This window comes from Megachile rotundata, chromosome 6 (genome assembly GCF_050947335.1).
Source record: "Megachile rotundata isolate GNS110a chromosome 6, iyMegRotu1, whole genome shotgun sequence".
Lineage (NCBI taxonomy): Eukaryota > Metazoa > Arthropoda > Insecta > Hymenoptera > Megachilidae > Megachile > Megachile rotundata.
Window position 1 is genome coordinate 13,020,626 of NC_134988.1, and position 12,552 is coordinate 13,033,177.

General features: G+C 40.1%; 1 protein-coding gene across 6 annotated transcripts; it reads left to right on the forward strand.

Annotated features, from left to right (window-relative positions):
• The first annotated feature begins 8,728 nt into the window (after nt 1–8,728).
• Nucleotides 8,729–12,412, forward strand: LOC100879188 (uncharacterized). 6 transcript variants are annotated; one of them, XM_076532810.1, is made up of 6 exons: nt 8,729–9,514; nt 10,427–10,574; nt 10,649–10,837; nt 11,327–11,400; nt 11,475–11,731; nt 12,077–12,412. In XM_076532810.1, exons 1-3 carry the CDS (start codon nt 8,981–8,983, stop codon nt 10,834–10,836), a joined length of 870 nt encoding a protein of 289 aa, XP_076388925.1. In that variant the 5' UTR covers nt 8,729–8,980; the 3' UTR covers nt 10,837; nt 11,327–11,400; nt 11,475–11,731; nt 12,077–12,412. The 6 variants fall into 6 exon arrangements, with proteins under 6 accessions (XP_076388925.1, XP_003704433.1, XP_076388926.1 ...); XM_003704385.3 differs by having other exon boundaries at nt 11,489–11,731; XM_076532811.1 differs by having other exon boundaries at nt 11,489–11,591.
• The last annotated feature ends 140 nt before the right edge of the window (nt 12,413–12,552 follow it).

A 12,552-nucleotide genomic window follows, 5' to 3' on the forward strand; every position in this document is an offset into this window, starting at 1 on the left:
TTTCCACCCCTTCGAGTTCCCAACCTCCTAAATTCCCAAATCTCTAAACTCCCAAACCCCTAAATTCCCAAATTCCTAAATTCCCAAATTTCCAAATTCCCCACCCTTTGAGTTCCCAATCCCCTAAATTCCCAAATCTCTAAATTCCTAAACCCCTAAATTTCCAAATTCCTAAATCCCCAAATTCCCAAATTCCCAAATCTTCAAATCCCCAAATCCCCAAATCCCCATATCCTCCCTCTCTAACTCCCCTAACCCCAAAATTCCAATTCCCTAAATCCCCAAAATCCCAAATCTCCCAATTTCCAAATCTCCAAAAGTCCCAAACTCCCCAAAGAGTCAGCCAACCACTACATCGACAAAGAACCGCAAACCGTTCCCTTCTAACAGAGATAGGATTGCACGAGGTCACCCTGTATACCCATAAACATCCAGGAAACACGTGTACATAACCATACATAGCGAGACGCGTGTATATCTGTGTGCGCGCGTTTATGCGACCTCGACCGCTCCAATTCGCCGTTAATTGGGCGACATTTTCGCCGTGCACCTTTTTACGCTCCTGGCCTATCTCAACGAGCTTATATCCTGAGCAGCAGGCATAAATTACGGCGATTACCGCGGCCGCTGAGCTACTCCTCCCAGGAGCCGATTCGGCTCGCTAATTATCGACTCCGTATAAATTTCCATGGTTCTCTTCGCCGGCCATGGCTCGCAGCTTCCAACGGATACCGCCGATAGAGAAATAAATGCCCACGTTATGGTACCGCACTTAAATACGCCCCTGGTGAGACACGGCTTCACGCTCGCTTCCTTTGCGACCCTAAACCGTATTTATGCTTAAAACCAATCTACTAACTCTTTTATATCTTTGACTATTTTACGTCTTTTCAAATTTAGAGGAAGGTTTATATTTAGGAGACTTGGTTTTTGATTTTATTTCTGGTAGAATTTGGAAATTTTGTGGGTGTTTGAGGATGTGGAGTTGAAACAGTTGGAGTTTGAGGAGTTTTGGAACTTTACAATTTGTGGACTTGTAATCAAAGGACAGTGATTATATAATATTTTCTGCAATGTTGCAAATGTTGCTAACTTATTAAATTATAACCTAAAGGATGATCATTTAAATGTATGTTCCTCTGTTAAGAACCAATTATTTATCTCCTTGCTGCTCCAACTGAAATAACGAAGTTACAAATATAAAATTAGAACCTATTACTGCTATGTAAAGTTCAGAACAAATAAATGAACAAACTAACCTTGACATGTGCTAACCTTAACTGAACGTTAACCTACCTGAAGTTCATGTTACTAATCTACCTTTCGCAGAAGACAAAAATTCCCACCACAATTAATTATAAAAACTAAAGAATCACAAAGTAGTATCAAAGAAAGATTAAAAGATCCATTAAAATCGCTCTACCTCGCACATCCTCTGCCCCCATTTCCTGCCACCAATGAAGAAGGTTGAAGAGCAATATCTGTAAACAGTAACATGTTTCGTGCGAATAAAGCAAGTCACGGTTAAGAAATTAATACCTTTCGAAAAACGGTTGCCTCACCGTGCAACAAAGTTAATAATTTACAACGTTTCACGGCGCGGTGCAAAACAGAAGCTCGAGAATTATCGAAGCAGCATCTACATTGCGGCAATCGAGTTCGTAGCCCCGAGAACGATGAAAAAACAACGGTGCGTCTCTCATTCAGAAGATCATGCCTGTCTTCTCGCGTAATCATCAGGCGCGATATCATCCGCGATGGAAATAAGAGAAAAAGCGAAGGGACTCGACATCGACAAGACAGACTCGTCCCGAACAAAAACGAAGGTACAAAGTATGGAACGATTTCTCGCCAATCGTCGTAGCCGACATAGCTGGTCGCGCGACCATGTTGGAAATTCCTGACGACGGTGTATCTGCCGGTTTCATTGAAAGCTTGATAGATTTTCTGTCGTTCTCTGTTAGGCACACTGTCGACGCGACGCAAAAACGCGAACCGTACACGAGTGGAAGCAGATTCTTGCGGGGATCCAGAAAACGACCAGTTGTTTTTTACGCGAGCACTATGCATACGGTATAAACATGCATCTTCGAAGGTACATAAATTTATCGGGAGGCTGATCGGTGCTAATAAGACCGCGACAGGCACGCGCTGCTGACTTTGCTTCGATTAATCAATATGCTAAATAAGCTTAGGACAGCGGGAGAATGTGTTCAGGGAACTGGAGGAATTTTTAGATGGTTTTTGTTGCAATGAAGAAATAGGTACTTTTAAATTTTTAGAAAGTTTGTAAAATTATTTATTGTTGGAGGAGAATGGGAGGGTGACATGAATCTTTAAGTCCATAAGTTCCTAAGTGACCTATCATCTAATCTCTAAGTCTTCATATTACATAGTGTTCAAATACACAAACGTACAATTCTCCAAACTGCAAGTCTCTGAATCTCTAAGTCCCTAAATCCTCAGGTTCACAAATTCCCAAATGCCTAAACCCACATATCTAGATCCACATATCCTAAATCCAAATATTCTGAAACTACTTAATTCCCATATCTGAAAAACTCCAAATTCCCAAATTTACAAATCTCTAGATCTCTGTATCTCTAAATTCTCAAACCCTCAAATCTTCAAAACATCACGTTTCTAAATCCCCAAATTCCTAAGTCCCAAACCCACAAATCCCCAAGTACTGAGGTTCCCAAACTCCTAAGTGCCCAAATCCTCAAGTACCCATGTTCCCAAATTCCTAAGTTCCCAAAACCCCAAAACCCTAAATCCCCATCTTCTCAAATTCCCCAAATTACCAAGTGCCTATGTCCCAAAACTTCCAAATCCCCAAGTCCCCACATCTCCAAGCCTCCTTACCCATAAGTTCCCAAATCCACAAATTACCAAATACTGAGGTTCCCAAACTCCTAAGTGCCCAAATCGCCAAATACCCATGTTCCCAAATTCCTAAGTTCTCAAAACCCCAAAACCCCAAATCCCCAAATCACCAAGTCCCTATGTCCCAAAACTTTCAAATCCCTAAATCCCCAAATCCCCAAATCCCCAAATCCCCAAATCCCCAATCCCCAAATCGCCAATCCCCAAATCGCCAATCCCCAAATCTCCAATCCCCCAATCCCCAAATCCCCAAATTCCCAAATCCCCAAATCCCCAAATCCCAAAATCCCCAATCCCCAAATCGCCAATCCCCAAATCCCCAATCCCAAAATCCCCAAATCCCCAAATACCCAATCCCCAAATCCCCAAATCCCCAAATCCCCAAATTCCCAAATCCCCAAATCCCCAATCCCCAAATCCCCAAATCCCCAATCCCCAAATCCCCAAATCACCAAACCTCCTCATCCCTAAATTCCCAAATTCCTACGTCCACAAGTCCCCAAATCCCCACAATCCCACATTTCCTACTAATCCCCAAATTCTCAAATCCCTAAACCCCAAATTCCCAAACTCCTAAACCTCAAACTACAAAAGCTAAAATATAACAAACGACGTGTCCCTTCCCGCAATGTCGCCATTTTCTCAACGAAATCCAGCCATGTCGCCATTACATTGTACACAGTCGCTCGTTAGGCTTGTAATTTACATTTGCCTGTCCGGTACAACATAGTTGAGTCACCGTCGAATAGAATCGACACTCGCGAAAGACCGAGCTCCGGGTGATTTACGTAAGTCCAACCGCGTCGTTGGAGGCTGGATTCGTTCCAGGCGTATAGAAAGCGATCTCGACTTGTAAAACGGCGTGTCATTATGCAGATACCGAGATGTACGAGTGAACGACGAGAAAAACGCACTCGATCCCCGATGTTGCTTCCCCTCCGAGTCTCCGGAATTTACAGTCGACGGGGATCGGAAATCACCGGCCAGGGTACGCATTACCAGTCAGACGCATCGAAGGCGCGAATACGGCTAATTGGCGTAGCACGAGCCGCGTGCAGGTAGCTCAAGGGAATCGCATAGCTGCGAAATTTCTATCCAAACCGTTTATAATAGGGAAGATGGCTGGACGACTGCCGCGAGGGTTGCTAGAGTCACATCTCGTTCGGAAGGGTAGGCAACGCAATTACGCAAATTGCTGTTCTTGCTTGCTTTGCTTTTGCTCATCGCGGAAGGGCTGCCTGACGGGCAAGAATGGTGTTCGGAGGAATGCTCAGTTTACCTGTAGTAGATTTATTTTCTGCTATATATCGAATGCTGATATTGCTAAAACTTACTGACGTAAACAAAGCGACACTTGTGGCTTATTAATTTGAAGTTTAATAACTGGCTCACTCATCTTAATAGTTCAAAATAATCACTCATCTTCATAATGCAAAATGGCTGACAGTCAGTTATAGAAAATGATGATCCAAATTAATTTATAGAAAGTCTAACAGGATTTGCTGACATAAAGAACATGCAATGTGACACTTATAACACATCGGTTTAAAATATCAAACTTTCTTAAAATGGCTACGCACGCTCTTCACCAATGTTCATAACACAAAATGGCCGACGGTCAGTTATATTCAACGAAGATCTTTCTCAACACTCATAAAAAGAGCACAAAATGACACTCATAGGTTATGAACTTGTAACTCAAAATTTAATTAAAATAATTCTTTACATTCTTCAATAATGTCCACAGCACAAAATGGCTGCCCATCAGTTTCAAAAAATAATGATTTTCTTCAACACATAAAATGCTACGTTTAAACTGTTTTTGAACTAACATATACATAAATATTAGAAGTATTCATATCTTATTATTAAAAGCAAGTTTACCGTAAAAAAATAAAAACTGTCTCAGTGACCCATGATTTTATGTAAGTCTAAAATACACATAAAACGACAGAGGTGAGGGCAGATAAATAAAGAATTATAAGAAATCTGGAGCAGTTTCCTAGTTATGCAACACCTATGAATATCTTATAAACATGCCCTACAGGACGTTGCAGAAAGAGTTCCTTGTTCGAGGAAATCGACTGGAACCGAGGTACAACTGGAACACTTTTCTGAGAAAGTTGCCTGACATTTTCCAGCGGTAACAAGCACACTATGGATACGTAAGTGACTAGGCTTTCACAGATCACGTTACTGATACTATTATGTCAACGGGTTATTAATCCTTCAATACGAAGTGTTTTAAACCTTATGCCATTCAATCTTTGACGAAATTGAAGTACATGACGAAATCTTAAAACCTGATTCTGTAACCTAACTTGTATTGCATTACAGGTCAATTGTAATTAAACCACGTAAATTCGTTATGTATATTGATTAACTTTTTCTTTATTTAAACTAATAAAGGTACCTGCGTTATACTTTGAAAACATTGTGAGACGCAATGAAGACTTAATTAAGTGATTCATCAGAATGTTACAACATTTATAACTAATATTTGTAGTACAGATGTAAAATACTATAAAACATGAGACATAAAATATAAGATACAAATATAATATTCTTGCAAGACTTCAGAAGACAAATTTAAAATAATATCAAACAAATAACATTAATATTAATGTAAGACTTAAAAAATGAAATATTAAGTATTCATCTAATAGTATATACACTCCAAGGTTTACATAAGAAACACAAATACGCAAACACTAATACCCAACGAAAAAGTGTAGAACCATCGATAAGATACCGATTTCCGTAGCCGGTGATGTAACCATAACCACACAACGATCCACCCATTCCCCGAAAAGGTGCAACACGGCGCGTTGCACGCGATAATCGCGAGATACACCGGCACGGAATCAATCAGAATTACCAAGACAGGGCGACACGAAACCTCAGCCTCTCCGCTAATACCATTCCACCTTTGCATTTCTACTGCAGGTCGATTATTGAAAATCATTTCTCGGAACGGTCACGAGCACCGTCCGGTCCTTTGTGTATCGCGTGCGTGCATGTGCAAGCTGCAATGCTGCACACGCGAGCACAGGCCCCTGCCCTTCCTGAACCACTGCATCCCCGTGCGTACACTCCAGGGCAACGTGGATTTCCTTAATCACTTCAGGGAATAGTTATCACTCTTTCTAAATTAGAAACTTGGGGGGTTGATTTGTGGACTCTGGAGATTTGGAGATTATGGGATTAGGATGTTTAGGAAGTTGGTAATTTGCAGATTTGGGGTTTGTGGATTTAGGAATTTAGAAATTTAGGCATGTACAAATTTAGGGATGTAGATACTTAATTTTTTAGGGGTTTAGAAATTTTTCAATATAGGAATTGCAGAATTTAAGAGTTTGAAAACTTAGGAATTTTGAAATTCAAGAATTTGGAGCTTTGTGGATGCAGAGGTCTGAGTTTAGGGATGATATGAACATTACATAGTCTTCTAATCTCCCTAAGTCTAAAATGTTTTCAAGGTCCACCTTCTCCTTAGGCATAATCCCTCCCCAATCTCTCCCTAATCTCCTCAATCTCTCGCAACCTAATCTCCTAAAAGCCAAAAGTAACTGATGAAATCCTCCCTCTACCTGAAGCCTACATTGCATGCGACTGTACTCAGGATGCGAGATCAGCAAATCTAAGATCGTGCAACTGGTGTCCAGTGGCGTGTCCGCGGCATACGTTGGCGATGTTCGCCACCGAGGAAGCAACGAAGAGAAGCAAAGAGGAGGAAGAAGAAGAAGAGACGGGTCGCAGTTGGATGCGAACGAAAAGTGAAGGATGAAGGGGACCGATTGGCGAAGAAGCGAGAGAAGCAGAAGGAAGGAGGTGGAATGCGCGGTTCTCGAAGGAGGAGCTGTCGGCGGTGAAAAATCACGCACCCCGCCACCATTGCCCAGCATCTGCTCTACATACCCTGGCTCTCAACCTCTTCAGCGCGTGTTTCGCTGCGAACCCGTTCAAACGATCAACCTGAATGCACCTGCGCCTGCGTTCAACGATACGTATCCTCTTGTTCGACATCGTTTTTCGATGTTTGCCCGCCGGCTAATCTCATTATGCCTCTTTCGAAGAACTGGTTTCCCTATCCATCGCGCATCCACCACGGAACGGAACTGGTATTAAGATTAAATTAACGCTCGCGATATACGCCAAACGGATTTCCATGGAGTTCGATATCGCCGGGACTGGTTTCACCGGGGAAATAAACTTTTGCCGGCCGATGAATTAATAATTGCGGCGATTAAGGAATCCAGCCCTCTAATGCATCCTTTCGAACCACCTACTCGATATTACCGGGCGTTATCTGATCGCGTTGCCGAGAATCTTAGGCGCGATCGTTAGATCGGTACGAACGGTGATCGATCAATAAGGTAATCATTTATTATCGCTGGGTAAAAAGGGAGGAGGTCGAGGGTGAATCGAGCGGAAGAGCGAACGAATTCATCAATGAGAACCTCGAAGAATCAGCGTGCGGTGTAGCAGAGCAAGATATACGTGCTCTGGCTGGGCTACCGGTCGATCGGGTCGGGTCGCTGTTCTTGGTGCTTCGTCTCTCTCTCTTTTGCTCCGTTTTCTTTTTTCTCTCTGGCTCCTTTCGCCCTCCTCTTTTCACCTTCCCGGAGTATCCCGCCAGGGCCCTTTCCACCTTCCTCTACCTTTCCTTCTCTCCCGGTGCTACTCTCGCTACACACGGTTGTTGTTCGACTGTTTTATTACTTTTATAAATGCCGCCGCCGATGTGGCTACCACAGCCACACTGACCGCCACCGCCACCGCCGCCACTGCGGCGGGCATTTCCTTTGTTGGGGCACCACGGCCCATTGTTGCTCGCAGAAAGATGCGAATTTTAATTCGATATTGTCTAATATTATTTATGTATGCACGCGCTAGAGAACTTGCCCATTTCAAAGCGTTCCCTTGCACCCTTTTGCCGCCAGCTACCGCTTCCTCTCCGCCATGCGAAACCGTTTGTATCACGATGAATCGACTGCTCAGCCGCTTTCGGACTTGCGCACGAACGCCTGCACGTTTCGTCTAAAGACTGTATTTTATGGAGATATATGCGTTGTTTAACCCTGCCAAGGATAAGGGAGAACCAACACGAACCAAATATTCGTGCAACCGCATGAATAGATACTGATTGTAACCTTAACCCTTTGCACTTGAACTCGTTTCTCTTCTACCTAACTCCTTCTCTTTTTATACCATCTTTACATGACAGAATAAACTACTTTTGAAAATATACAAATTTTCCCAGTTTTTTCAATTTACCTTTCTAAGTCCTCAAGTACTGAGATTAAATTAGAAAATTGCAATTTATAAACCTTTTCTTCAATGTTAATAAATGAAATCTTTGCACTTGAACTCGTTTCTCTTCTACCTAACTCCTTCTCTTTTTTATACCATCTTTACATAACAGAATAAACTACATTTGAAAATATACAAATTTTCCAAGTTTTTTCAATTTACCTTTCTAAGTCCTCAAGTACTCAGATTAAATTATGAAATTGCAATTTATAAACCTTTTCTTCAATGTCAATAAATGAAGTCGTAAACTTTCGACAAATACCCTCAGATTTTAGTAAAATCAAACAGACTGAACCAATACCCCTTTGAAGAAAATCGATTCCTGAAGATTGCCTTGAACAGGCAATTACCTTGAATCGAAGACAAGGGTAGTAGGCGTTAATTGTTTTAAGTCGAGCTCAATTTAAACGACGACTAATTACCGCCAAGTGTAGTTTCCTCGTCAGAAGTGGTGAGACTTGCGCGTACGTGGTGGCTCTACCTGGAAATCAATATCAGCCTACATCCAGGTTCACTCGGATCTGCAGTCACAACAGGATGCGCAACAGTTGCGTTCGAGCGAAAGAGAGGGAGGGATATATCGTGGCTAATCTCATTGTTTAACCGACAATTGAAAACTTCTTACACTATCAGTGCTCGAGCAATAATCATGTAAACAACTGACAAAGGATCGAGGGATTCAATATGAAGAATCGAGAGACTGGGTGGTACGGGATGCAACGCGTATCCGGAAGAAACGTGCTGTGAACAGAGAGATAATTCGTCGAGATAACCCTTCAAGATGTCAGAGAAACGAATATCGTTGGGCATCAATGTCAGCATTCTTGTGATTCTAACGATCTTCGGTGTGCTACTGTCTCTGCCGCTGCGTTTGCTGTTGAACACGAATTACGGCCGAAACCAGACTGTCGGTGAAAACGAAGTGATCGAAACACCGGAGAATGTTACGAGTATCCAACCGAAAGTGAACCTGTTCGATCATAGGAGACTGAAACGTTGTCCAAAGTTGCAGTACGAAGATCGTTTGATGTCCGTTTTCCATTGCGACTGCGACAGAAACTGTACCTATACTCCAGCTTTTATGGCCGATGATCCGAAGGATAATAAGGGACAAGAGGAAACGGAAGAGCTGGAGAATCAGAAGATCGAGAAGGAAATTGTCGATGAAAATTTGTCGGAGAACGCGGAGGAAAGTGTGAAAGATCATCGAATGAAATCGGTCCCTGTGGCTGGACACATTCTTGTGACGATGCTTCTCATTTCAGCGATCGCTGCTCTCGTTGAAGTGTTGAGAATACGTTTCGCTAGAGACAAGGTATTTCAGCGGAAACTATTCATTTTTTGATGTACACGAGATTTTTTATATTTGTTTGTTGCGAATAAATATTTTTTTCGATGGATGTTCGTTGGGACAGTGGGGGGATTTTTTAGTTCATGTGATTTGAGTTTCTTGTTCTTCAATTTATGGATTTCTGAATTTCCATATTTTTAAATTTTATTCTGAAGTTTTATTATTTTTTAATTGTGGAATTGTTAAGTTTGTACTAAGTTTCCCTATTCCTGCAAGTCCCTAAATTTTTAAATCTCAGTTCTACAAATTTCTGAATCCTCAAATGCCTTTGTCTGCGAATTCAAAAGTCCTCAAATCTGAAAGCTCAAAAATTTCCAAATTTCTAAAGTCCTATATACTACATCTATAAATTCAGAAGTGCCTAAATCTCCTAATCTCCAAATTCTCCAATCCCTAAATTCCTAAATTTCTAAATCCCTAAATTCCTAAACCTCCAAATCGTTACACCTATAAATTCAGAAATCTCTAAATCCCTAAATTCCTAAGTTACCAAATCTCACCCAAATACACCACCCTGTATATAACACAAACTGTCATCTACCAACAAATCAGCAAAAAGTTCACACACCGATGCGCACATTAACAACGCCCAATTTAACAGCTTACATTTTCATACTTACAGTTAAGAAAACCGAAACTATCGTTTCGCAATATAACTAAACCACACAAAAAAGACACTTCTAGAAGTAGAGCCCACATGTTACATTAAACAGTACAACAACAACCCCTTATCAGCCAGAAACATAATCACCACAACAGAACATATCGAAAACGTTACACAGATTGACTATAAAAATAAAACAAAAACATTCTATGCCACAAAACAACGACACGAGTATACGAACATGTGCATATATTTTTAAAAAAACGCATAAGGACTCGTCTAAGGCAGGTAGTGCCAGCTCAAGGAAAACGTCCACGGTCGAGCTTCCCGTTCAGAGGCGGTTCATTCCAAGGCAACCAATGAGGAGTCAGAGGTCTTTCGAAATACAAGGCATGCATCGATCCGCTTTACGTCTATTAGGTAGCATATAATTAGATCAGCATGATCGTTTTGTACGAGCAACGCACGTAAAACAGCTGTGAATCGAACCGTAGGTGCGAAACCACCGCCACTTATTCGCCGATCATCGTTCCCAACGCAACCCTTTAAGCAAACCTCTGTCTCGATTAGTGGCACCCCGAACAATCGGATATTACGTCGGCAATCGGCTGAATCCGACGAGGAAAGCGGTTTTCTTATTGGCGCACTTCATCATCGTACACGGCTGATTCGACGACATTAAGGTAACGCTGATTGTGCTAGAACTTTAGTTATCTTCAGGCTCGACAAATCACGGGGTTGCCAGGAGGATCAAGTTTGAATCTTCTTAGCTCCAAATGTTCCTAGTAAGCTTTAGAAGCTTAGAGCTTACAGCATTTCGAGTTTAGGACGCTTCAAGTTTTTAGCATTTCAGGTTTTCAATATTTCATGGATGAAATGTATCAAGTTTATAGAATTTCAAACTAAAAATATTATACGTTTATTCTATGTTTGAGTAAGTTTGAAGCATTCTATATTTACTTCAAGTTTAAAGTATTCCGCATTTAAAAAGTTTAAAACGTTTACTTGTTAAAAAATTCATTGTTACAACACTCATTGTTAAAAGTGTTAAGTTAAAAACATTCTAAATTTGATACATTTCATGTACAAAGAATTATAAACAATTTTTATAACAACTACAAACTATAATCGAAATAGCCTAACAGACTATATGCAATTTGTACTCATTTCAGTAAGGTCAATCAATCGAATTGTTTGAAAATTAATTCGCATTAGCACTAACAGGGTAACCGTCTTCGACCAACTGGTAAGTAATCATTTGAAATTTTTAAATCACCCGCTTTCGCTATAAAGCTTGTTATAAAAAATAATACACCTCAGAAATTGTTTATTAGGTCTTACGCATCGCACAACGATCACGTTCACGATCTTCTAAAACAATCTTACTATTTCGTGAGCCCATTCAACAGGACTTCCATACAATCATTGTTACTTCCAGTTCGTATTTTACAACTCTGACAACTTACTAGACACTTAACCTTAACAAAGAACCGTCTAAAAGTTTTCCTGTTATTAATGAGGCTGTACTACGTTTTAACAGCATCCATGATTTTACCGATTCCTATTCTCCGTATAAGGTAATTTTTATTTGTTAATGTTTTTATATTAATTTGAATATCGTGAGACCACATACCTGAAAGTATAATAATTAAAATTAGTATGAGAAAGCACATATTTAATGTAAAAAACGCCTAATAAAATAAAGTAGAAAATTAAAAAAGAATATAAAATAATAATTAAAATTTAAGAAATAAATAATTGAGGGATAATTACAAAATCATAAATATATTTATGTTATATAAAAATATGTCCAATATTCTAATATAAAAATTATTAAAATTCTTTCCTATTTCATAAAAAAAAGATGGAGGCATATTTGCAAAGATTAATCAATATGGCGGTGTAATTTTTGTCTGTTTTAGGTAAAACGTCCGTAGAAACTATTTGTCACTAGATACCTGTGAGATTTGCGGCAGCAAACACAACAACGCTTGCACATCCTTGCTTTTCCATGTTTCTTCCATAGTATATAATGCAGCATAACGATCGTGCGAAAGTATTGATAAACGAGTGTATTTTCGGAAGAGTTATAAATCCATTGGAGCGTATTTTCATAAAAGTTACCACACCATTTTAAACAGCGAACACTTTAACACTTCTGTGATCATATCGTATATTATGTGATATGTACAACGTTAATTATAACTTGCGAAATATATATGTATATATATTGATGTCCAATAAATAAATTCTTTCAATCTCTACCTCGTTATTTCACGCGACAGTATTCTTAGAATGTGTATTCTTAAAGGTGCAATAAAAACATTAAAAATATTGTAAACTATAAAATAGAATTTTTAAAAATATCTGCCATATTCACTGACTCGATATTTAAAGC

Coding starts and splice junctions, on each gene's coding strand:
- LOC100879188 (XM_076532810.1), top strand. CDS start 8,981: ATGTCAGAGAAACGAATATCGTTGGGCATCAATGTCAGCATTCTTGTG. Junction 9,515..10,426: donor TACGTTTCGCTAGAGACAAG/GTATTTCAGCGG, acceptor AAAACGCATAAG/GACTCGTCTAAGGCAGGTAG. Junction 10,575..10,648: donor ATCCGCTTTACGTCTATTAG/GTAGCATATAAT, acceptor ATCGAACCGTAG/GTGCGAAACCACCGCCACTT.